The following is a 26957-nucleotide window of genomic DNA, read 5'->3' as shown; positions in this document are numbered from 1 at the left end:
GATATAAAGGTATAGTTATACTGGTATAACCTCCCCCCATGGACATTCTTCTATCTGGAAGAAGAGTGGCTTTTGTATTTAGTTTATATCATTTGGGAAGAGATTTAAGCTAGACTTGAGGGAAACAGAACACTCGCTCATATCTGAATAAGAGTCCACACAGCAGTTTATACAAGTAGTTTTACTGGTATAAACTATTTAAATTCACCCCTTAAATAATAATAAATTTCCTGTGTAGACTAGGTCTTAGCTTTGCCTTCTCCATTCCTGCATGAGTGAGTAATTTTGATGCTAACAAACTTCTTCAGAGATTTCTGAAATTTTGCAACATAAACTGAATAAACTGTGCAATCAAGGAAGCTAAAACAGTTTGCTACCTTACTCTTGAAAGGTAATCCATGTTAGTTTTGTTACTCCTAGGTTTCTTTTTTTTTGGGGGGGGGGAAGGCAGGACAGGAGGAGGGAAGCCACCTTATATAAGTTCTTTGTACTATAGTGGCAAAGATAATTAACCAAACCAGAGGGGGAGGAAAAAGGAAGATATAGCTGAGGGGAATTACTTGATATTACCTAAAATAACTGGCAGTAAAATAATTTGTTAGTAGTTCTCTAACTTTTAATAATCTTACATTTTGGAAGACTTTCCCGTTTTCTTTATAAGTGCTTTTACTAGCAATTTATTTTTCCTCACTACAAAGCACTTAAAATTTTTTTAAAAAACCTCGCACACATTAAAAAAAACCCTTTGGTGAATCTCTTCTCTACTATCTCAATAGAGTATGGTGGCTTTTAATAGTCCTATGACAACCACTTCTGAGGATCGCTTGTGGTTGGTGTCATTTCACTTACGACTCACACAGCACGGTATATGTTTAGACAAAAGATTACTCTGACCCAGTTTTTCACTCCTTCCCAAGGCCCATTAATTTTTAAAAAGTCAGTTACGTATCCATTAACTTCTTACAACTAATACATTACTCGGAGTTTGTATTTTCCTTTATTGTGCAGCAGTGTGGCACTGTCAATGTTCTTTTGTCTTTCATGAGTCTTAGGTCAGGTCTACATTCAACTTCTGCCAGCATAGCACTGTTGCTCAGGGCTGTGACAAGATGTAACCACCAACTGACATAGCTATACCAGCAGAAGCTGCTAGTGAAGACAGTTATACCAGCAAAACTGCACTTTTATCAGTACTGCTTGTTTTACTCATGGGGGTGGTTTTCCTGTAGTGATACAAAAGGCAGCTCTGCCAACATATCTGCGTTCACAGTAGGAGCACTTTGCTGCTATACTGTACCAGTATTCCTACACTGGTAAAGCGATCCTAGTGTAGACATAGCCTTTTGTATAATATACAGTAGAGAACAATTTCAGCTTTTCACACAGGATGCATTAAAAACAGTCATCCCTACAGCAATAGTTCCAAACTGGTCCACGGAGAACTGGCTGGTTACATGGTGCTGGTTCTCTTTGTTTCCAGCAGCTAATCACATTAAATAACTACAAATACTCTAAATACTTTCCTAATGCTACTCTATTGTGGGTGTTGCTACAAGCATGTTATTACACTCCCCACCCAGGGACAGTTTTCAAACTGGGAGTTTTACACAAACAGGAATGGAACAGGGAAGTGGTTTGTTCAACTGCCATGGGGAAGCACCATCCCCCACTCTGACAGATTAGAGACACCCTGCTCCTCTACAGTGTTCTTGCCTAAGAGGTGCTAAAATAAATGTAAATCTGCATTCTGTACCACTACTTAGTCGTCGAGTATTCTACTGTGTTACTGAACCACTTGGAGTAGGTGACTAGAAACTATTTTCCCCCAATTAATATTCTAAGATGTGGAGAGATGTGTAAAAGCAACATATATTGGAAACTAGTTGGAGATGCCGAGTATCCAGTTGCACACTTTTGGTAAACAGTGCTTGGTCTAGAAGCAGTCACCATAAATAAGGGGATAACCCCTATTTCTCATCCTCCTACTTTTAAATAGGGTCAGAAGAGTGCCAAACACAGCACTTCCTTGGCCCCTACCCTTCTTATCCTTCTCCTAGCAACTATTTTTCACAGCAGAAATATCCACTAGGTAATCCTCCCCACACCACCACCATTTTAAAATTCCCAAGCCTCACATTCTAATACAATTAGCAACACCAGGATATGCATTAGGCAGTCATTGGCACTGTAACAACTGGTTACTTAACAGGCCTTCAAACGCCCAGGTAGTGAGGGTGCTCCAACAGCATATTAACAGACACCCTTTTGTGACTTATTGGGATGAGATGTTATGGTAGCTTTTGATTTATTACAATTCTTTTGGTTCATGCCATTATTACAAGTTTTAATCCATGACGTATAGAGCACTGTTAAGCAAAGGTAAGTAAGAAAGATTTAACAAGATGTCAAAGAAATATGAAAACAATATCATAATGGAACTGTGTAAATGAGAAATTGCTTCAAGTTTGACCCTTCAAGTTTGAACAGACTTTGACTCTATTAGTAAATCCAACTGTGTTAGAGAATGCAATCCATGGAGTCTATTGCCTACTTGCTGGTGTGAAATGCTACATTTCAAAGGAATTAATCTGCCCCTCTGCTCTACTGAGAAGAAAAACTGACTTTAAATGGAAGCTGCTGGTGCTTATACCTCTAAAAAAAAACAAAAAACAAAACAAAAAAACCCCCAAAACAATCAGGCTATGAATGACTTCCCGAGGTCACGTGGCCAGAGAGGGGGAGGAGAAAAAAATGTAACTCCTAACACCAAAACCATTGCAAAGAGTCTAGTTCCCACCCCCACACACTACACCAAACACATCACTAGACAAGCCTGTTTTCCCTTCTCAGCTGAAAGTGAGACATACGCTTAAATGAGTGCACCACAGATCTGGTCTCTGGAGAATACAATTTATATTTTAAAGGACATTTCCAGGCTCCAGTTACAAAAACAAAGTTGTGACACTACTGTGGTAGAACTGTATTCAAGACAAGCATCTTGTCAAATGGGGCTATAGCAATTGTTCTCAACCTATTTACCATTATGCAGCTCTGTGTGTGTTATATATATCGTGTGGATGCAGCTCACATACTAGCCGTATGGCCCTGAGGATGTAACATGGGCCGCAGCTGTTTGCTGAATGGGCTGCAAGCAGCCCGAGAACCACTGAGCTATAGGATCAGTACTTGAAATTTCTTCCCTATTAACCATCATAAATGAAAACAGGAAACAATTTAAAATAAAACCCAATACAGAGCGCTCAGACTTCCCTAAGAAAAATAGCTCTGTCTGCTTCAGTAAGTAAGGTCATTTTACTTACGTTGCCCTATTCCATTGTCATGTGTGTAAGAGCATTATACTGTGGGGCTTCAGTGACAGCAACATCCATCTTCAAGTTTCTAAAGAAATGAATGGCTGGACTCTGTTAGGTTGGAGTATGTTAGTGTATACACTGACCTCTTAGAACTCTCTTAAGTAATAAGAATATATCAGCCTGAGGAACAAAGTTCACATACTAAAGTTACTGGCAGTAGGGCTTTCAAATCCAGGCTCTGGGCCCAGCTTGCCAGAACCCATGGCAGATGCAAATTCCTCTGGGTGGTAACCAAATGTGAGGGATGGGGATATCTATGGCTGAAAGAGCCTGTCCTTCCCAGGAAGATAAGTAGGATCTGAAAATAACTTAGCAGAAAAGCAAAAAAACCCACCACCCAAATCAACTGAAGTGTCCATTTAAAATGTGAAAAGTGCAAAGCCAACAATGCAGTCCACCAGAGGATTTATCTATAGAATTCCTATTCATTTGATACCCAATCAGTTTAAAGCCAGAGCAAGATCCTGTCAGTGCAGTTGCAGGGCTAAGTTGACAGGGTACAGTTGGCAGCACAGAATTCAAATTCACTGGGAGGAGGGAAGGAATAGACTGCCTGTTTCTATACTGTTAACGTGTGTGTTGTAGCATCATTTTGTTAATGGTGGAAATCTTGCTCTTGCACAATTAGATACATGAGAACATTATGATGTATTATGACCTGATTGATGTTTTTTAAACTAAGGAAATGGTATCAGAATTGGAATAAGTAACCAAAAGATTAATCTAAGTAACTGTTTCCCCTACTCCGCCATTGGTCAGCTTCTCTAAATGGTTTCCCCAACTTGCTTTCAAAATTAACAAACAAAAAAAACCCACATCTCCCCTGAGCCAATTTATTATAACCATCAAATAGATATTAAAATCTATGAAAGCAGTGGGTTTAAGAACAAACCCTCCGTACATTAACTTTTATATCATAAAAAATATGTTAAACCAAAAGCCATTTTGTAAGTACAATATTCAACCCTTTTATTTCCATGTTTGTTTATTCAGAAATATTTGGCATTCAAGGAATGCAAATTAGAACTTTTGATACAGTGCTATGTAGCATCGACGCCACCTTTTACTGTGAACTATGGTTCTGATCAAAACGAAGCGTATTACAAATCAAGGTACTCTAAAGCCCTAGAACATTGGTTGAAATATCAAGTTAAAATATAAACCAGTGCCAAAAATAAAACATTATCCTGGGCTTCCCTTTTAGTAGCTATGATAAAAGTTTTACATTACAAATTTATAGAAGAGGTACTATTGTAGACCCCAGCTGCACTGTAAATGTTATGTTTCAGCAGCATGCCTAAATATTGTACTGCCATTGTACAATAGGGTTTGGTTTATGTGGAAGACACCAAAGGATTGTAACCAAAGTAAGGACCTGTGCTCCAGGCCTTGTGGAGGACAATGTTACAGAATGATCCTTTACCATGCTGAACACATGATTTAGTCCCTACCACATGGGCAAGGCCAGACTGTGTTATATCCAAGCTGGGCTAATACCATGTTTAGGAACACAGCACAATCATGGTAAAATGGATAGTAGTTTTATCACAAATAACCCAGATGTGCACTGTTTAAAGTACTTTTAAATACTAGCTCATCTGTGCAAAAAAGTTACATTTTTCTAATATGAGAACATCAGAAAGCTTGATGTCAACCAAGGGCCCAATTCTGCCAACTTCAAGGGGATGCCTCTTTGGGCTAGATTGTGAGACTCTATGCATAGCCCTGCATGAGAGGTGGTGTGAAAGCTGCACCAACTCAGGCAGCACCAGGAGGTACTATGACTCAGGCATGCCTCTGAATCACAATTCCTCCATGGCCTCCTCCCTAGGCCTTGGAGATAGTAATTTATGGCTGGCCTATACCCACAATAAGGGCTTGATCCTGCAGTATGTTGAATACTCTGGACCTGATGCAGCCAAACACCTAAGGATGCAGTAACTGTAAGCAAATAACAGTCTTACTGACTCAAGGCTAGCTGCTGTGGCCAGCAAGTAGGGGAGTGGAGCCATAGCTTTGCCCATTCCCTGGTCACCTGCTGTGGGGAGAGATTAAGCAGGTGAATATCCCCATTTACTCCCTATGTAGGGATGTAAGGGGAGCTATTATCCCTTCTTACTTCCTTGCATTGGCATGTAGTCTGTCCACAATCTAGCTCTATGTAAGTAGGGTTGGCGGAATCAGCCCCAAAGAAAGAGGTAGTCACATACTTACTTGGAAAAGTTTACATGGTCTTCCAATCCAAACCTTCAAAATAAATCTTTGCCTTAATATCACTTAACACCTTATGCCCTATCTCTATGATGCATTCAGCTTTTACTTATATGCTAACTACGGCTATTTCTAGGATTAAAATTAACCCATTCCTTAATTAGTAGTAAAAGAGCTATCTTTTTAATCAGGCCTCAAGTAGTTTTAAAGTAGCCAGAAGGGGGAAAAAAAAAAAATGCATTGTGCTCCTGCAAAATAATCTTACTGAAGCCTTGTTAAATCACTGACTTTAGTTCTTCAGTGAAGTTTAATTGTCCAGAATAAATCTGCCCACTGAAAAGGAGCAAATTTGTTTTATTTCGCAAAATAAGAAAGTCATTGATGTATTTAAGCTCTTGATTTAAGAAGAATTATAAAGTTATTTTGTAGGCAGTGTCACCCTCCTTTTACCACATGGATAATTGGAGTGAAGATTAAAATTTTTACCAGGGGAATATAAATTTTGCATAAATGGCCTATACTTGTATTGAATAAACTTAGAACGGAAAAAAAAAAAGATTTGTGTTTAAATGAAACTTTTCATCTTCTCAAGAAAGCTAGACACTTACCCACAGGTACTAAAAAGAAAAAAGTATATTTTAAACTTGCTTTATTAAATATTATTCTTCCGCCTCCCTAAGACAACTCCCAGTTAGACAGTTACATTTTCAGAAGAGAAAGACCCACATAATTTAGTGGTGCAGCTATTTGTTATCGGACCTCAATGGACTAGTGTTTTGTCCCATATGAACTGGGCTAAAACTTGGAAGTGGAATTAATTAAAAAGTGCCCTACTTCAAACTGAGGTACATCAATGCCACAGGTCCCCAAAAATTTCCCAACCCCATTTTGGGTTATGGGAAAATGTTGTAATTTAATGCAGAGCTAAATTCCATGGTGAACATGTGGCCACAGACTGTTCAGAATTAGAGTGCTTACAGCAAAGAAGGAAAGAGTACATCTTTTGAAGGGAATTCATACAAGACAACCTTTAAGAAGCCAGCAAGTTAATTTTGGAATTCTAAAAAACTGCTAGTTTAAATCTATAGTGTACGCTAAACCACCTACTTACTGTTGCCAACAACACTGTCATATGTGTTGTCTAGCAACTTAGTGAACAAAAAGACATTAAAGGAAAGGAGGCTGCTTCTACAGGGACAAACATTGAACTAATCTCACATTAGATAAAAATCTAGCATGCACCTTTAACATTGCAAATGGAAATCAAGGACAAGAGTTTGTTAAAAACCCATACAAGGAATCACTAATTTTCTTTTAAAAAGATATACAGAAATAATTACACTGATTAATAAACCACCAATATTCATGATTTTCTCATGTGAATTAAACTGGTTTAAGTTTTCAGAAAAAAATATCAGCAAACTAGTTCAGAACATGTCTGATCATTCAAAAATACTGTTCTGTCAGAAGAACTGTTGAAAGCAGACACAAATGTGTATGCAACTTGTGCTTTTTATCCAAGGGAATATGGAACACATGGTCATAGGTTTCCTACTAGATGGATTACAGGGTTATCAAGTGACTACATAAAATCAATCCTTTCTTCTACTAAATTCAAGATGGAGCAGCTACAATACTGTAACAATGTGATGTGTTCCAAGAATCCGTATGAAAAGTACCACTTATAATAATCTAAGTACCCATTTGGATTTTCTTTTAGTTTGCCTATATTCACAAATATATACTGTATGTGCACCTTGAGTATAACTGTATGGAAAAGTCTCAAAAGATAAAAGATGGCATGGGACAGTTCAGTCACCTTCCTAATTCTGAATTTGTAACTACCACCAATGAAGAAGCCCGATGCTATATGTAGTCCCCCAGAAAACACTGAGTGGCCTTGGCTCTCAGTGCCTAGTCCCCAGAAGGCTCTTCTCACGCCCGTTTCCTTAGGCTGAACATTTCGAGGCTGCAGAAACATTTGTGTACTCCTCAGCAGTTATGTTTGTTTATGTGATGCCTTCTCCAGATCTGGGAGTTTGTCAACCAAAGCTTGATGATTCACATTGATACTGGCTAGGAGTCCCCCCTCATTGCCATCTGAACCAGTATAACTGATTTCTTCACCAGTCAGGGTAGTCATGTGACCACCCAATGCTTTCAGCACGGCATTCCCGGCGCATATATCCCATTTTTTGATGTACGTCACATGAATATATACATCAGCTTTTTCTTGTTTCTTGTCAGGCACATCAAGGAGGGCTAAAACTTTATAGCCTAGAAGATTAGAAAGGTAACACCAGTTAATGAAACGTCAACTTTCCTAATTCATCACAAAACAATGGCATTTATTAGCAATTACAAAAATGATTTGGTTAACCATGTCGTGTTAGTTGAGAATGTAACGGTGCATGCAGCAGAAACCTTCACCTTCTGTTACACTTCCTGCAAGGTGCTGAAATCAAGATTTTTCCTCTACATGTCACACTTGAAACAACCCATTTTGACCATCATTATTTCCTTTGCACCATCCTCTACTGGTTTGATAGATACATAGACGCATCAACAGAATCAGACTGTGTATGCGTTTAACTAAATGATCGTGTTTTACTCTTGGGCTTGTTTGCTTTGCCACAATTGTATCGCTTATCTCCACTTCTCTCTCAAATGTTAATCTCAAATGTTTTGTTAATTCTAGCTGGCATGCGTATCAAACATATTTCCAGTTCATAAAAATCTTTGCATGTAATCAGATTTCGTTTTATTGACTGACTTCATTCTTTACAAAAGCTCCCTACTCACTCATTTCACAGTACAGTTCATCCTCTTCATTCATGCTAAACCTCTCCCTCTTTTTATATGCTGCCAACTGGAATGGAATATTTGCTTTGTCAATTAAACTTTCATCTCTCCTGCTAACCATAACCTGACTTCTTTAGACTCATTCTCTTACCCATGACTGCTAATCAACATGAGATATTAAGTGCATCTTTTCTAAAAAAAGAACAAAACCCCAAACCAGATATAGCTGTCCATACAAAGAAATTAGAAGATGCCCTTTTGTGAAATGCAGAAATTACCTGCATTTTGCAGTATGCTGAAGTGAGTAATTACTTCACATTTGTGCTTCCCCTTCATATAGGCACACTCCACTTATACCATGAACCAATTTTGCCAAGACATTTAATATAAAAAACCCTCCAACCAATTTGCTTGCTTGTAGTAAGATCACTCCTGGGACTGACTATTAGATTCTTAAATCACTGAACTCTTTTCTTAAAATTTTCAGCTTCTATATCTGAAATTATACGATCTTTTTATTGTTCTCTCACGCCAGTAAAACAGTGCAACAACTCCTGTTTCTGTTCATGATGATCAGCCTTTTCTTAACATAGCAGCCAGTTTCACTCTGATCTTTTCTAACATTCGGGATAGAGCAAACGTCACCCAAAATGCTCCTCTCTCAATGTACCCCGTACTCTCTTCTTGTTTCATGTTGGGCCTAATGTATGGGTACGGACTCCTTTTCCTGCCAACTATAACAACAGTGCTTTCAGTCAGTCACTCACTCAATTCCCATCCCGCAATCTGAAATAGGTTTAAATTTGGGTTCTAGGTGCATGAAATACAGTACTTCTGCTGCAAATTCCTTGTTTTTGTCACTTCTCCGGTTTAATAACTGTTTCCTTACCAAGTAATCCACAAGCAATAAAGTGTCTGGGATGCTTAAAGGTAACAAACCTGCTCCACCTGCTGGGATGATCACAGTTTTATTTCCAAATGTTTGCCGAGCAACCTGCTCTACTTTTCCTGCATGAGAGCGGGACACAATAATTCTTGGAGTTCTCTCACTGTAGGAGGAACGAGCTTTTACATTTGACCCGCCATCAACCATTGCCCACGCTACAAAAGAAACATACATTCCATTAGTGGGTTTTGGAGACATCTGCTCTTTTAGAGATACAATTAAAGAGATGCTAACTTAAAAAAAAAAACAAAAAAACAAAAAACTAGTGCTTCTGCCGGATTCCCCCCGCCATTATTGTTAGAAGAAAACACATAAGATTACTAGAATAGAATTCATGGGAAACAAAAATTTCTTTTTGGAATTTGTGTACTTAGTGCATTTTAGAACACTTCATGTGTTAAGTTCAACTGTAATCTTTCATAATAAGTAACATATTGTAAACCTGGAAAAAATGTGATTGTAAAATTCACAGGGAGATTCAGGGGCAGATGTAATGTAGATGATATTACCTGAAATTCCTTTAGCTCATTCTTCTAAATTGACTATATTTCAAATAGATAGTGAAATTTTACCTTTTATTTCCTTCCCATCAGTCAACAAAATACTGTCATCTTTCAGATCAAGAGAGAAGAATATGAACATGTTTATTTTCAGAAAACACGGATTCATTCAGAAGACTGAATTCAGGATGCATAGCCTTCTGCTTCTAGATCATTGGTTCAAAAAAAATCACCCCTTGACAGGCTGTGTCCAAAAGCCATTACAATGTGACATTTATTTGGTGTTCTAGCTGGTGATTTCAGCATAGTAGAGAGGCTGACACTATGTGGGCAGAGACTGAACTAACCTGTAATCTTTAAATATCGCTCTCCCTTATTGATTTATATTTATGTGGTAGAGCAGGATCATGACAAAACAAAAGGTTATGGCATTTCCAGTTTGGAAAGTTACTCAAGATTAGGGGTTGAGAAGGGTAATAGAACTAACTATATTTTTACATTTAAAAAAAAAAAAAATCCTATTTGGATGTCATTCCTGAAGATTTCTGATGGGCTATCCTTGCAGATTCCTTTTTTTAAAAGAACGACTATGGCAAATTCCCAGTTACGATGACAGAATTTTTGTTGGAAAGAAAATCAGCTCTCCAATAATAGGTGCGGCAGGTGCTTCAGAAAAAGCCAAGATGCATATAAAATGTGAAGATAAAGTCCTAATGATAAACTGGAATTAAAGTTAGCATTTAAAGAATGTAATACTTAGGTGGGGAAAAAAAAAAATCACAACATTGAATATTCTAACAGGTAGAAAACCTAGTTCATTTATTACATAACTGCTCTGGACTCTAGAGGTCAGTATGGCCTAAGGGGAAAGGGAAACATGTTATCAGCCTCTGTTTTAACTATCCAGGAATATAACATACATTTCCTTCAAATATACTCAACACTGGATTTGTTGTTTAAGCCTTTCAGAAGTTACTGGCAATACCCTGTCCTTGAATGTTTATGGAGGAGATAGTATGATGGGATAACTTGATTCTAGTAATTAAATATTCATGGTAAATACGCCTAATGGCCTGTGATGGGATATTAGATGGGGTGGGATCTGAGTTACCCAGGAAAGAATTTTCTGTAGTATCTGGCAGGTGAATCTTGCCATATGCTCAGGGTTTAGCGGATTGCCATATTTGGGGTCGGGAAGGAATTTTCCTCCAGGGCAGATTGGAAGAGACCCTGGAAGTTTTTCGCCTTCCTCTGTAGCATGGGGACGGGTCACTTGCTGGAGGATTCTCTGCTCCCTGAAGTCTTTAAACCACGATATGTCTGAGCTATTGAAGTCCTCATAGGTGAGGGATTTTTCGCAGGAGTGGGTGGGTGAAATTCTGTGGCCTGCGTTGTGCAGGCGGTCAGACTAGACGATCATAATGGTCCCTTCTGACCTCAGTATCTACGAATGTGTATGTTTAAACTCGCATCCATCCTCATCAGTGCTTCAACAGACTCAAGAGATTCTGTATGAGAGTGCTGCTTGTTTGGAATACACAGATTTCCCGCCCCCCAGAAAGTCTTGTGTTTAAAACAACTGTGAAAGATGGATGCATAGCCGTTATTAACAGTGGTTCCTGAAGTCAGACGCACATTACGCAGGGTGCATACCATGGGCTGTGGTGAGGAAGAGCAGTGCTGGCTACCCCACTGCCCATTCAGGTTTGGCCATCATGATGGAGAGACTGCAGGGCCAAAACTGAGTGAGTGGCATTGCAACTGCTGTGCTTGGGGTGGGGCATGTCTTTGGAGTGAACAAGCGCTGCAAGGACTAACCTTTAGGTGAGAAATACCTTACTAGACAGGAAAGTCATGTGTGACTAAGTATAGGCTATTAGAGTGTGTCTTATGTTTTTCTTTTACCTGCAAGCTCTGTTAAATAAACTTCAATGTGGTTTTACTACAAACCTGTCTAAGGGCATGGCTACACTGGAAACATCAAAGCGCTGCCGTGGGAACACTCCCGCGTCATCGCTTTGAAGTGCGAGTGAGGTCGCGCCCGAGAGCGCTCTTCCAGTGCTCCTGGTAAGCCACCTCCATAAGGGGATTAGCTCAGAGCACTGGGAGCGCGGCTCTCAGTGCTCAGAGCCTGTCTACACCAGCGCTTTAAAGCGCTCAGACTTGCTGAGCGCAGAGGGGTGGTTTTTCACATCCCTGAACCAGCAAGTTGAGCGCTATAAAAATGTGTAGACAAGCCCTAAACATCCTGTGCTAAGAAGTGCGTTGAACTAAGGTGAAACCAGTGAACTGGGATGCATAGCTTTTCTGGAAGCAGTGAACTGGTGTATGTTGCGGGCGTCCAGAAGATAAGGGACTGGGCACTTAAATGTAACAGAGTGGGATGCGTAAACTGCTAGCCTGCACTGGGACAGAGCGGGGCTCTGGGCACTCAGAACAGAGCACCTATGTTGCCAGCAGCAGGTGGCTTGGGAGTGTTTTCCCTGGGTGAGCACAGACAGGGTTCCCTCCTGCTGTGAGCTGGTGGTAGTGATTCACCACAGTCATCTCAGGTAATCCCAAAAAGCATCAGGACACTGGACCTGGAGAGGCCGGTTCGGAAGGCACAGACTTTGACGGGTGAGGTGCTGAGGCCATAGCGGGCCTGATAGGAAAAATTTCTGTGGGTACCCCTAGTCATTAAGGTCCTGATTTTGCTACCCTTACTCATGATAAAAAATAATTTGCTCGTGGGAGCACTCGTATGGACTTCAATGAGACTGCTTGTGTGAGCAAGGGGCCACTCAGTAGAAGGGTGATAGAATAGAGGCCTACATATGCAGTGTTTTTTTTTGTGTTTTTTTTGTTTTTTGTTTTTTTTTTTTTAAGAGATTATTCTTAATGTTTCAATGAAAGAGCTTCATCAACCACTCTATTTTTGGTTTATGTTTCTTCCATGTACCATTCTTCTGCCCCACAAAGACCACCTTTTCCTGTGTTTTGTGGGTGCCCCAATCTTAAGGACTCTGGACGTTACCACAATATAAATAAGTAATGACACATTTTTGTTTTCCTGTATTAAGTACTATTGTATCCATTTATAACTACAGATTCTCCCGCAAATGTAAAACTTTAACTGTACATCAGTGAAAATGGCAGAAACAGAGAGTGAGACGTGCATACTGATACCTGTATATGCTGAGAAGGGCTTGTGTATGACTCCTACCACCGGTTCACCATTCACAGCCACGCACACCATAGTAGTGACATACTGTCGAAGATCCTCTAAGGGTGGGGAGGAGGGGGGAGGGACCAAGGAATTAGACAAATTAATTAGCTCATCATCATATAGGTTAAAAGCACAAAAAAAAAAAAAAAGACCAAGATATCTACCTGCAAAATGACAACAGCTCTAATAAGCAACAACTCTTGTATAAAATTTATCTTGAAAATACATTTCATTTTTGTCTCCTATCTAAAGGGGAAAGAATCAGAATTAAATATTTGGCTCAGTTTAAAAAATAAAAAGCAGTTACCTGTATATTCATGTGTAGCGTCTAATGGATCAATCCACACTGTCACACTTTCTGCTGGGACCTTTTTAGGCTGTATTTTTTCCTTTATGTCTTCAGGAATACTGCGATCCCAGAAAACTGTCTCCTTATCAGGTGGATCAACGTGTTCTTCGGTATTTATCTATGTTAAAAATGATACAAACAGACATTAACCCAGAGTGTTGTACCAGGATGATCTATCAAATATTTGTGCACATAATGGCAATTAACAGCCTTCCCCTTCTCCTTGAGGAATTTCATTTCTAACTCAACGTGGGTGGGGGGAGGGGGAAATCCCAAAACATTTAATGAGTTTGGAGACCAAATCATACCTCTGAACCTTCAGATTTGCCCATGTGCAAAACTGAATACATGACAGGTGACCAAACCTTAGAACTCCTGTATTTTGCTACAAGCTATCCATATTTCCAGATCATGGAGTTTAACTATAAACCCTGTTATTAAGGATATTACTGTTGCTGTGTGAATTAAATAAATCACATTTTTTTAAAAATAAAGTAAACTGCAGCCACAAAATTCCATCATGAGCAGTCACAAAGACCTCCCACAAGGGTCACAGCAGGGCTGGAATTCCACACCTTCAGCTCCACAGCACAGACTTCACCACTTAAGGATAACTGGAGCAAGTTATCCTATAGATGGACCAATCACTAGATGAAGAATCGACGCATACACTTCTGGGGATTACATAAATATTTGCTGGACAACTAAAGAATGCAGTAGAGCAGGAATCCTGGCTCTGGGAAGGAAGTGCTGTCTAGTAATTTGAGCAGTGGTTGAGATGTGCTACCCAGACTACCCGGAACACTATTACTGAAAAATTGCTTACTTTCTCATTTTTACCATATAATTATAAAATAAACCAATTGGAATACAAATATTGTACTTACATTTCAATGTATAATATATAGAGCAGTATAAACAAGTCGTATAACATTTTAGTTTGTACCAACTTTGCTAGTGCTTTTTATGTAGCCTGTTGTAAAACTAGGCCAATATTTAGATGAGTTGATGTACCCCCAGAAGACCTCTGCATACCCACGGCGGTTGAGAACCACTGCTCTAGTCTATCTAACATGGAATGGCCCTAATTACCATTTAAATACCTTTTAGTACGTCTCTAAAGGTTGAGTTTGGGTCATGTAGCCCGCTGGTTGCTTAACCCTTTTTGGCCCGGTGTCACAACTGACATAAGATTTCAGCAAGCCAGTAACAAATGTGTGCTTCCAAAATACTATACTAGTTATTGTAAAGCCACAGACAGTCCCCTTCGGGCCCTCTAACCCTCATTCACCACCAAGACAAACCAGACTTATGTGACAAATGGTTTATTAAAATCAGAAATCACATATTAGGTTCTTCCAATTCCAAAGAATCAGAAACACCTCAAATCAAAATGTACTTCAGATCTTACCCAAAAATCAAACTGATAGCCAATCCTTTAGCAACTAAAAATGAAAGGTTTATTAATATATAAAAAAAGGAAGGGAGTTACTGAGAGGTTAAACGGAATCATATACATTACAGTTGATTTCAGAGTTTGTACATCAGGATAATAGCATGATGTTAAATCTGTTAGCTTGCAATAAGTCTCTCTGTGTCATCATAAATATTGGGGGTCATCAGTCCTTTGTTCAAAGCTTCCCTTTGCTAGAAACCATAGTCTAGAGATGTGGATCAGGAAGAAGACCAAGAATGATGTCACAGTCTGCAATTTCTCTCTTTTAGGTGCATTGAAAGTTACTGGCACAAACATGGAGTCTTGGGTCACATGTCCCTTGCTGTTTTATGAGGCATTCACTGCCTACATGCTACCTGAACAAACCTTGGGAAGGGGCCCTGGAAGAGCTGATTGCCCTTAATGGGCCATCAACCAGGCTGGTTAGCCTTGATGTAAATCTGTTTTGCAGGTGTCACCCAGAAACACAACAGGTGTAAGATACAAACACATAGCAAATATTCATAACTTCAGATACACCAATACATGGATTTAAATAGGATAATAATACATAGCAGATTATAACTTATCCATTGATACCTTCAAGACATACTTTGTATAAGATTTATCATACCTGTGCAATGGTGGTGACATTTTAGTGTACACATGGTCATCTTTCTTTCTATACCAGGGGTCTCAAACTCAAATGACCATGAGGGCCACATGACGACTAGTACATTGGCCTGAGGGCTGCATCACTGACCCCTTCAACCCCTGCTGCCCTGGCTCCGCCCCCATTCCAACCCCTTCCCCAAAAACCCCACCCCAACTCCACCCCCTCCCTGCCCCCAGGAGGTGCAGGAGGGGTGCAGGGTGCAGCAGGGGGCTCAGGGCAGGGGGTTGGGGTGCAGCCACAGGAGGGGTGCGGCCGGAGGTTCGGCTGCAGGAAGGGTTTGGGGGGTAGGCTCCAGCCCAGCGTGCACCGGGGGCAGGGCAGGCTCCCTGCCTGCCTGCCCTGCCCCCGCGCTGCTCCGGGAAGTGGCTGGAACCAGGGGGAAGGGAGGGGAGGGGGAGAGAGGAGGGCGGCACAGGGGTCTGTGTGTTGCTCTGGCCGCGCCTCCAGGCACTGCCCCCTGCAGCTCCCATTGGCTGGAAACAGGGAATCGTGGCCAATGGGAGCTTTGGAGGAGGTACCTGGAGGCGCAGCCAAGGCAACACACAGACCCATGTGTCCCCCCCTCCCCCCCCAGATCCCGGCCGCTTCCTGGAATGGAGCGGGGGCAGGGCAGGCAGGCCAGGAGCTTGCCCTTGCCCCTGGTGTGTGCTGGGCTGGGCTGGAGCCGCTTTACGTAAACGCTGGGGGGGGGTACGGGGAGCTAGCGGGCCGCAGAAAATAACCCTGCGGGATGCATGTTTGAGATCCCTGTTCTATACAGTGTCACATAAGGACTTGTAATTTGTAAAAGATGCACCTCCATAAAAAAGATGCTGTCACTCATCGTTGCACTGTAGAATTTTATTGGACACCCTCACCCATAATGGATTCTTGCCCACTTCACAGATCATCACACAAATTTGTGGGTATAACTAATGAATAAAGAAGAAACAGGTCTTAAAAATAAGCCCCACACAATTTAAGACAGTGAACTGTGGGAGAGAGTTGTGATGCAACTGGACACACAGTGTCAACAAGCATTTGTTCCAATAAAAGATATTACCTCACCCACCTTGTCTCTCCAATATCCTGGGACCAAAACATCTACAGGGTTGCAAACACCACTGCAACTGACTGTCTAACCATGAATGCTGCAGATTTTGGCTCTCTCTGAAGGATTAACGTCCGGCTTTAGTTGGATAAGCCTTTAAAGTTTTTATTCCAATATTGGTTTGTGTGTCTCTGCAGCATTAAAGATTTCTCTTTAATGGTGGTGACAAAAAACAACAAACTTCAAATTAATTTCTACATGTTGGCAGCTACATATTCTTTCCTCCTCTTGATTAGGGTTAGAGGTGTTGGCTAAATAAGGGGGTCTGCAAATCATGTTAGTCTGGAAGAGGGTCAGCAACTCTGAAAGTCTGGGAAACCCTGGGCTAATTAATGAAAGGTGCTAGAAAGTTTTTCCTTTGTGTGACATTTACTTTCCACAAATGTGCTCTTAATAGAAGGCCTTCAAAGATTAAACATTGACCAAAGACTCACTTACAATTCATTACAATTAAAGAGATAAACTGGGTTAAAGCACTAGTTGTCTAACAATCTTTAGCTATGCCAGATAGCATGCCACAAGCTTTTAAATTTACTTCTAATTTGCAATAATTTATTAAGGCACATCCTGAAAAATAGCTTTATATACTGATAAACTGGCAGAAAAGATTTCCCCCCAAACCTACCAAAACTCTTCTATGTCAAAGGAAAATTACAGAGTTCTTTGGTATAGCTTGACCCAAGTTCCAATCCCCCAAAAAAACCACCACTTGCTCATCTACAGATTGTATTTTTTTAATTTCTAAAGTTCTGCCAAAAGCGATACAAATATATAACCTAGCCCATTTTAAAAACTTTGCCTAGAGACCTGCTTTAGGTCTCAAACTGTTATGACCCCAAATGCCTTAATGACAGAACTCCTGTTTTAGCAAAAACCATCGAATCAATGGAACCACCTCTGTTTAGGTAACTTTCATGCTGTTGATCTGCATATACAAGGTCATGTCCATAGTTTGGGTGCCCTCAAAACTTCTCTTTTCATGGGAAAAAAATTAGATAGCTAAATAATTTGCATGTACAAGATTCTGAGTAGGAGCAGAATTATGGCCATTGCAAATTTGTTCTTAAATGCTAGTAATAAAGTTACAATCAATGTGCAATATATAGAGCTTCATTAAATCGGCTTTTATAACAAACAAAAACTGACTTTTGTAACATGAAACTTCAGTAACATTCCTGACTGAGTTTGAAGGAAGTCACTCCTCATAAAAAACGGCCTTCTATACAAATTTATACAAAGCTATACAAATTTCTCGCTTCCCTGCAGCTTTCTAAACACATCTATAAGAGGCAAATAGGCTACTCTTGAATGACTATCAATTATTTTCTTATATGAAAAAGGCAACTTAATTGCAACCCACAAATTCAGAACTACTTTAAAATGAATTTGTGGTTTATCTGAATTTCATGAAGTATGAAGGCAATTTATTCTGGAAAAGTACGAGCAGAAAATTCAACCAAAACATCTGGGCCCAAAAAAGCTGTACAACAGGGGACTTCCCAGGCCTTAAGCACTTGGTTCTTTATATTGAGGACATTCTCTCTCATAACTTGTTGGCAAAACAGAAAGCTGGGATTGAGAGACAAGTCATGAACATACTAAAAAAAAAAATCCATGCTGATGAATCCAGTAATCTGAACAAACAAACTACAGTCCAGCCTGCCTAAAGCATTACAGGAACCTCACACTGGTTCATTTTCCTGTGCTGGGCTATTCCTTAACAACAGTTCATTAAGTCTTTTTTACATCACCCACCCTCCTCCCAAACGTGCTTGGAATGCTAGCCAGTTGTCCATGAAAAGGTGCATTAAATAAGACATTTTCCAGTTTGGGAAGCAAAACTACAGCTATATCCTATGAAGTCTCTCAATTATACTGAAAATTGAAGATATAAAAATAATTGTAATTAAGCATGTGAATAGTCAAATCCTTTTGGCAGCTTTTTAAGGAGATACATGTTTATAGTTTAAAAGATAGCAACTGCAGCTAATGGAAAATGCAGTATTTCTAAGGAAGAAATTGTTTCCTTGTTCAAAATACAATGAGCTCATCATATAATGCTAAACTTTGAAAAAGAAGAGTGAGGAATTGATTGCAAGTGATAAAATTTAGTTTCACGATATGGAATTCCATAAACAATTTTAGGAATTAAGTAGGATAATTTTAAAATAATTTTAAAAAGTTATCTGCATATGAAGTATAAATATGTCCAGCTGTAAAGTAAGCACTCCCAAATACAAATCCCACTATTATTTCATTAAAACTGCGGATTAACTCATTCAAATACTGCCTGCTTGTAATTTATAGGCAGCCTTTACCAATTAGGCACATGTGCAGAAATCATGCTTAACACTTTTACTCCAATTCACCCTTTACAGGAACTGCAGAGGACTTAAGATTTTATGGTCAACAGTTTCAAAAGCCCCTGTTGAAATTAACAAAACCAACAAGAATGCCAACTTTGTCCACTAACAGAAAATCAACCAACAAGATCCGTGGACTAACCACCTAAAGCTAGAATGAACGCTCTCAAAACAGTCAAAAGATTCTCTATTATGCTAGAATTGCTTTGCCAAAAGAAGTTGCTGGGGGCGTGTGTGTGTGTGTGTCACACACCTGGAGATAGAAGCAGCTAGAGACAGGAATAAATAAAACAAACAGCATGGCTCAAAGCCTCTGAGTTGAGGGAATCCTGGTACTTTATGCTCCGACTGAGATTACTGCTGTTTTCTTCCAGATTACCAGCCATGGGGGACATAAATGCAAGACCCAGTTCAGAGCTCCCTGAAGTGCACACTCTCATTGCCAAGGCTCCTTAAAACTCAGAGAAGATGGCACATTTATCCCCTCACTCACAACACAGATCTGCTCTCATGGCAGTAGCTAATCCACTCCCATATATGATGAAGTAGATAAATTCTTGCAGCGATAAGAAACTGTTTCTAAGCAAAGGCATGACCTTGTCTCAGTCATGTTTAATCTCAGTTTGTTTCTAATTAATATAAACCTTATTTCCCCCCAACCTTTCTTCACAGGTACCTAAGGAGTGTAACAGTCTTTGTCGCTGTCACCTGGACTCACTCTTGTTCTAAATTTCCTGCAGGTCAGTGTTCTATGTAAAATAGTTAATAGCTGCTGTTCACGTCTTAGTGAACAAGTGTCCGCATCACAAAAAAATCACCACTCTAGCTGGCCGTTTCTCTGCACGTTTCAGCAGACAGGACAGGATTGGATGGGCATAGAGAGTTAACCACCATCTTTCTTAAAGGCATCCCAATCAGATCAGATTTGAGGCACATGGGCTAAACAGTATGCAGAAGCTTGCACTGTTCCTCATTTATGGACAGAGGAATTCAGTCTCAAAGGTCTCTGTCTGGAAATTTAAAATAAAAATACCAACTGAAATAGTTTTAAATACATTTGAAAAGATAATCACAGAACACATTGCACCAGGAGGATGTTAAGGGCCTGAATTAAAACTCACTGAGGAAAATATATTAAATGGGAAATCCACTTCAGTGCAGAGGGCCTGCATAAATCCCCAGACAATATCTGTCAGTGGAATTTTGGGTTTACATCTTAGCTCACTGTTCTACTTAGGTACTTGCTGGAGATTGCCAAAAAAGGAGACAATGTCACAAAAGTATTGCAACAACGTAACTGCCCAAAACAAGGACAGAGTTCTTCCCACAGAGAGTTGTACTCATCTTGTTCTGCACAGTGCAGTGACAGTTCACAGGATGACAAAGGAATGCCTGTCAGGGTTTTAATAGCATTTAGCTCTTTGAAACTTCTTCCTTAACACTTATATTTTCATTGCCAAACTGGTATTAAAAGCATGATTTACTGTCTCAGACTAAATTCCAATTACTTCTTACAATCACTTTTCAGGATACTTGCTGCCACGCACAGCAGGTTTGGATATGGCAAGTATAAAAATGAAAGGGTTTCACAGTTTGTGTGTGGCAAACAGTGCTTTGTGGCATGGAACTTAAGAAAAAAGGAAGTGGGCAATACAGATGCAATTTACAAGAAACAGTTCCTTATTTCTATGGATTGAAATCAAGTTAAAGTTTAGCTTCAATAGCACTAGTTACAAGCTTGCAATTAGGCATGTGCTTAAGAATCTTGCTTGACTGGGACCATCTTTCTGAGCTTTTCTTCCCTTCATTCTGTCTAGGTCACAAGGAAAAATAGGATGAAACCAAACTCATTTTCTAGTTAACATTTGGCTGAACAACCAAAAAACCCAACGTATAACTGTCAGAATTCGACAATGATTTGCATCCCCTTTCACATGAGGCCCATAACTGCAGAAGTAGGGTGGCTACAGCTAAGGTTTGAGGTATACTGGAGGAATTCATGCCAGTGAATACACTGCAAAAGGCAGAGGTCCTGTGGAAAAATATATGGTTGCTAATTATATGATCACATACTATCAAAATGCATAAACACAAAGAGGCAGAATTAAAGTTGTACTGGCAACCGTTATTCTGGCATTTTCTAACTTTTGAGTGTGCGACTTCACAACCTAAATAACCCTCTTCTAAGGCAGTGTTTGTATGTCATCATATGTTTAATGCTTTACGACAGTAAGCCCTTTGTGACATACCATGCCTTCATGTCTGAATAGCAACCAGGCCGTGGGAGCACCAGTCCTGAGAAGCATCTAAAGGCCCCATTGTAATACAAATATTAAAGAATAACCCTCAGTAAAAGGTGATCATGCTTATTGTAGCATATAGTAAAAATTACAAGCTACTCCTTGCTCCTATTTATCTTTGCTGTAAGAAGTCTTAGTGTAAACGGTGTGAATTTAGCCAGCTGACATCAAATAGAATAACTTGTATAAACAGTGGACTTTTCCCCCATTCTGCACATAATGGAGACTCACTGCACATTTTTTTCCTAAGAGGAAAAAAAAAGGTACAACATTTTCTATGGATTTCTCTCCCCTGCAGATTTCAAGTGCTTTTATTTATAAATCACAGGTGTCAGAAATCCAAGACTCTTTCCATGTTTATTTCAAATCCCATAACAAGGAAGTTTAACTCTTCCTTTTTTATGGATAACAAGGTCTTAACAAGAAACTCTGCTTCAAGTACTGACTGTTAACATTACAAAGAAGAAAAGCATGTAAAGTAGTGTAGTGCAGGGTAGACAGAACCGCTGGGAATACAATGGCTCATTGGTTCGTATGTCTACTTTGATCAAATGACAAACACTATTTCCTACTATCTAATTAAGCTATTTTTGAATACTGGAAAATTACAATAATGCTGAAAATGTAATAAAGTTTCTGTTCTTTAAATAAACTGTGACCGAGGCTATGCCTACTCTTAATCCGCACCACTGTAGTGTTTCATTGTACACATTCACTACAGCAATGGGAGGTGTTCTCCCATTACTGAAGTTAAGCAACCTCCCCAGGAGGTGGTACCTAGGTTAATGGAAGAATTTTTCTGTCAGCCTAGTACGGTCTACATTGGAGATTAGGTTGGTATAGATACATCTCTCATGGATGTGGACTTTTCACACCCCCTGAGAGATGTAGCTTTGCCAGTGTAAGTTTTCAGTGTACACCAAACTTAATTTAAGCCCCTATTCCTGCACCCATGTAGGGAATCACTGACTTTAACAAAGCTTCACATAGGGGATGGCCCAAATGCTTCTCTTTGCAAGACTGAAGCCTTAGAGAACTAAAACCAAAACAGCGCATACTTGACTTATGCCAGGTAGTGAATGCCTTATTTTTTTTTTAAATATTTCTTACAAACATTATCTTTGAGTTTTGTTTCATAAGTATTAACCAACAGCAATTAAACTGAACATTTTAGTTACACTTGATCACAATCCATCCTATTAATAATGCTGAGAATTACTATTTCAAGTTAATGAAGGAAGTGTAAATCCACATAAAATAAAGTCAGGTTTTTCATGGTTAACTGAACAAGTGAACCATCACTTATATCCATATAAAGAACCCAAACAAGAGTTACTTGTTAGCTACAGAAGAGAAAAATTTGGTGCAGAGAATCATTATCTACATAGTCAAATCTCCTGCCTTCTGGAAAGAACTGTTTCCAGTAGAAATATCAAAAATGGCATTTTCACATTTTCTTTGAGACTACCTATAAAAACAGATCTCAAAAATTATTTGCATTAAAGGTGTATCATTTTGGTATATCAATATTTCTTGCCTCGCTGCAAAATTTGGTCCTTTGCTAACTGACAAGGAGATATCCCAGCAAGGGATGCCACAAACACACAGGCACTTGCATAATGTTACTCATGCAAGAAGTTATTTGCTGCATAAGTGTTTCCACAGCTGTAGTGTGTCTATCTATTTCTTTGCCACTGTAGCAGTTTAAGTGTTGACATACCCTCAGTCACAGTTTCTTTAAAGAACAAAAACCTTCATTACCTTTTCAGTATTACTGTAATTTTCCAGGGGGAGCAACTTTCAAGGTCTCTAGAAAAATATTACTCCTAACTTATTTTGAGCATATTAATTTACAAACAAATTGGTTTCACCAGTCAAAGTTGGTGGCATTAGAAAGTGAGGTTTATAATGGAAATTTAGATTACCTTTAGCTCAGAGGGTAGTAGCAACTAATGCTTCCATAAAAGACACTTGTTTTTAAACAAAAACAAAAAACAGGTTGTCACAGGAGACTATTACAATTCTTTGTCAACCAGCACGTGGACAAGGGTGATTCAAATGATATAGTGTTCTTGGACTTTCAGAAAGCCGTTGGTAAGGTCCCACTCCAAAGCTCTTAAGCAAAGTACGCTGTCATGGGATAAGAGGGAAGGTCCTCTCATGGATCAGTAACTGATTAAAAGATAAGAAACAAAGGTAGGAATAAATAGTCAGTTTTCATAGTGGAGAGAATTAAATAGTGGGGGTCCCCCAAGGATCTGTATTGGGACCAGTGCTGGTAAACATATTCATAAATGATCTGGAAAAGGGTAAACAGTGAGGTGGCGAAGTCTGCAGACAATACAAAATTACTCATTTTAATTTTATCCAAAGCTGACTGCAAAGAGTTACAAAGGGATCTCACTAAACTGGGTGACTGGGCAACAAAGTAATGCACATTGGAAAATATAATCCCAACTATACATACAAAATGATGGGGTCTAAAATAGCTGTTACCACTCAAGAAAGTTCTTGGAGTCACTGTGGATAGATCTCTAAAAAACATCTGCTCATGTTGCAGCAGCAGTCAAAAAAGCAAACAGAATGTTAGGAAACTCATAGATAAAACAGAAAATATCATAATGCTACTGTATACATCTATGGCATGCCCTCACCTGGAATACTGCATGCAGTTCCGGTTGCCTCACCTCAAAAAAGGTATCTTGTCATTGGAAAAAGTACAGTACAAAGAAGGACAACAAAAATGATTTAAAAGACTGGGACTGTTCAGCTTAGAAAAGAGACAACTGAAGGTGTTGATACTATAAATGTCTACAAAATCATGACTGGTGTGGAGAAAGTGAAAAAGGAAGTGTTATTTACCCCTTCACATAACACATGAACCAGGGGTCACCCAATGAAATTAATAGTCAGCAGGTTTAAAACAAACAAAAGGAAGTACTTCTTCACACAACAGTCAACCTCTCCAACCAAAAGGCCAAAAGGTATAACTGGACTCTAGAGAGAATTAGATAAATTCATGGGTGATGAATAGCAGCCATTGATGGACCTAAGATGGTCAGGGATGCAACCCCATGATCTGGGTGTCCCTAAACCTCTGATTGCCAGAAGCTGGAACTGAAGGACAGGTGATGGATCACTCAATAATTGCACTGTTCCATTCATTCATTCTAAAGCATATGGCACTGTCCACCATCGGAAGACTGGCTACTGGGCTAGATGGACTGTTGCTGCAGCTATTCTAACGTTCTTAAGGTTGTTTAGATTTCTAATCTTGTCCTCCAAAGTGTCCTCCAAACTCTCAGCTTGGTGTTGTAAGCAAATTTTATAAGCATGCTCTCCACTCCACTATCCAAGTCATTAAATGAAAATATTGATTAGTACTGAACCAAGAAGAAACCTCTAAAGGATGCCACTAAATACATCCTTCCAGTTTGACAGACAACGATGGATAACGACTCTTTTCAGCCACTAGTGAGTGCACCACTATATAGTAATTTCATCTAGAACACATTCCCTGGTTTGCTTATGAGAATGTCATGTTAAACAGTGTCAAAAGCCTTACTAAAAATCAAAATCTATGAGGTCTATAGCCAGCCCCCTATCCTCCACTAGGCCATAACCCTGTCAAAGAATTAGGTTGGTTTGGGATGATTTGTTCTTGACATATCCATGCTGGCTATTTCTTATCATTCTATGACAACACATGTAAGGTAGTGTGTAGGACTACCTTACACAAGTTTGCTTACATATTTTGATGTGATAACTAATTTCCCAACTCCACCCCTAGTCCCTGCAATTCAGATGTGAAATATACCTCTTTTCATTCAACCTACTGAGACAAAAGCCTTTATAGCACTTTGGGGCAGAATGTATAAAAACTGGACGTTTCATATTAACGTGCCTACTGTTTGCAGTACAACTATATTTATATAAAACATGGGTTCTCAATCTGGGGATCAGAACAAGGTGTCCTGCCCTTCTTATACTGTATTACCAAGGTCTTCTCTACACCAGAAAGTTGTGCTGCTTTAACTGCACTGAAGTAGTTCAAGCAACATAAACCTGTAGCGTGGACGCAATTATACTGCTATAAAGATACCTCATACTAGTATAGCTAATCCCACATAGGAAAGGGAATAAACTATACTTGTACAAGACACCTTTGTAACTGCATCTACACTATGGGTTGTGCCTAGGATAACCCAGGCCTGCTTGGTATGTCACTCTTGTGACTAGAGATTGATGAGCCTGTTACATTGGCCAAGAGAGATGTGTCTTTTAGCTCATGCAGTTGAGGCTCATGCATTAAGCTCCAGAGGTCCATCCCAGGATTTATGCAGATGACAACCGGGATCAACATTACACTAAGACAACCATTACTGTAAAACATAAAATCACATCCCTAACTGAAAGAGTTATACTGGTACAAAACTTGGGTGCAGCTCAGACCTTAGCCTAAGAGGATCCTGGCAAGGAAAAGGCGGAGAATAACTTGACAAAGTATTGCAGGGGCCACCCAGTTTAACCAAACAGAAAGTTGCCCTTACAGGATACTGAGCTACCGGTTCAAGTGATTTATGATTCGGGATAGGTATGTTGGATAAGGAGGAAGTGCCAGGGAAGAGATTCCCCGAAAGGGAGGGGAGGGGGGGTTTGGTGTTCAGCTATACGGAGGGGGCTTGAGAGACGCGCGGCTCACTCGGTTAAGGGAAGGGGGCGCTGACCAGGGGCTCGGGGGGCGGGCGTGGGACCCACCTGCACGCTGGGGAAGGTGTTCTTGAAGAGGTAGAACATCTTGCGGTTGGACCGCACGTCCCCGCTGGTCATCTTCTCTTCGGCCCCCTCGCGGGTCTTGCCCTTCGCCTTCTCGTTGAGGACGTTGCTTTCCCGGACGCGCTTCACCTCCTCACCCCCCTTGACGGCGGCCAGCACGGACACGGCCAGCAGCTCCCGCAGGTCCACGGTGCCCTCGGGCCCGGGGCCCGGAGGAACGTCGGGGCCGCCCCCGGCCCGCTCCGCCTGGTCGCCCAGCATGAAGAGGGCGAGGCGGCCGGCCAGGAGGCCGGAGTAGAGGTGGTAGAGGACGCCGAGGCCCAGCAGACAGAACACGGCCACTCCCAGCGGGGAGAGGCGGATCCCCATGGGGGCCATGGCCGGGAGCGGCGGGGCGGGCGCGCAGCCGGCTCTCGGGGGCCGAAGGCGGGCGCTCACCAGCGTTCCATAGCGGCCCGCCCACCCCGCACCCAGCCCGGCAGCGGCCCGCGGGCAGCGCCCGCCCGCATGGAACCCCGGGGAGCCCGGCGGCGGCGGCAGCCTCTCTCGCTGCTCAGCTGGCTCCCGGCTCCACGTTCCCCGGCGAGCAGAGGTGAAAGGCAGCGGAGCGTGCGTATCCGGGTTAGGCGAGGGCGGGGCGCCGTGGCAGGCTGCCGGGGCCCCCACTGAGCATGCCCGGAGCAGGCTGCGGGGCGGCGGCGTACTGGTCCCTGAGCCTCAGGGGGGGTTGGGGGGAACTGGGGCTGCGGGCTGTGAGAAGGGAGGGCCTAAAAATAGGGGTGAGGGGCTTAGAGCCACAGTGAAGTCCAGCGTGCAGGGAGTTCAGTGCTTCAAATCCTGAGTCAGGCTCACATAGAGAATCATGTCTGGTTAGGTTTCTAGAAATATAAATAGAAAGAAAAGGAGGACTTGTGGCACCTTAGAGAC

At 40.8% G+C, this 26957-nt stretch overlaps 1 protein-coding gene across 2 annotated transcripts; it reads right to left on the bottom strand.

The window, feature by feature from the left end:
* Positions 1-4317: 4317 nt before the first annotated feature.
* BPNT2 (3'(2'), 5'-bisphosphate nucleotidase 2) lies at positions 4318-26638 on the bottom strand. 2 transcript variants are annotated; one of them, XM_073331106.1, is made up of 5 exons: positions 26013-26638; positions 13349-13508; positions 13002-13097; positions 9327-9488; positions 4318-7862 (listed from the first exon to the last, which is right to left on the bottom strand). In XM_073331106.1, exons 1-5 carry the CDS (start codon positions 26406-26408, stop codon positions 7585-7587), a joined length of 1092 nt encoding a protein of 363 aa, XP_073187207.1. In that variant the 5' UTR covers positions 26409-26638; the 3' UTR covers positions 4318-7584. The 2 variants fall into 2 exon arrangements, with proteins under 2 accessions (XP_073187207.1, XP_073187208.1); XM_073331107.1 differs by lacking the exon at positions 9327-9488.
* Positions 26639-26957: the final 319 nt, after the last annotated feature.

This window comes from Lepidochelys kempii, chromosome 2 (genome assembly GCF_965140265.1).
Source record: "Lepidochelys kempii isolate rLepKem1 chromosome 2, rLepKem1.hap2, whole genome shotgun sequence".
Lineage (NCBI taxonomy): Eukaryota > Metazoa > Chordata > Testudines > Cheloniidae > Lepidochelys > Lepidochelys kempii.
The sequence above is the reverse complement of the archived record's forward strand: the minus strand, read 5'-3'. Positions and strand labels throughout refer to the sequence as shown.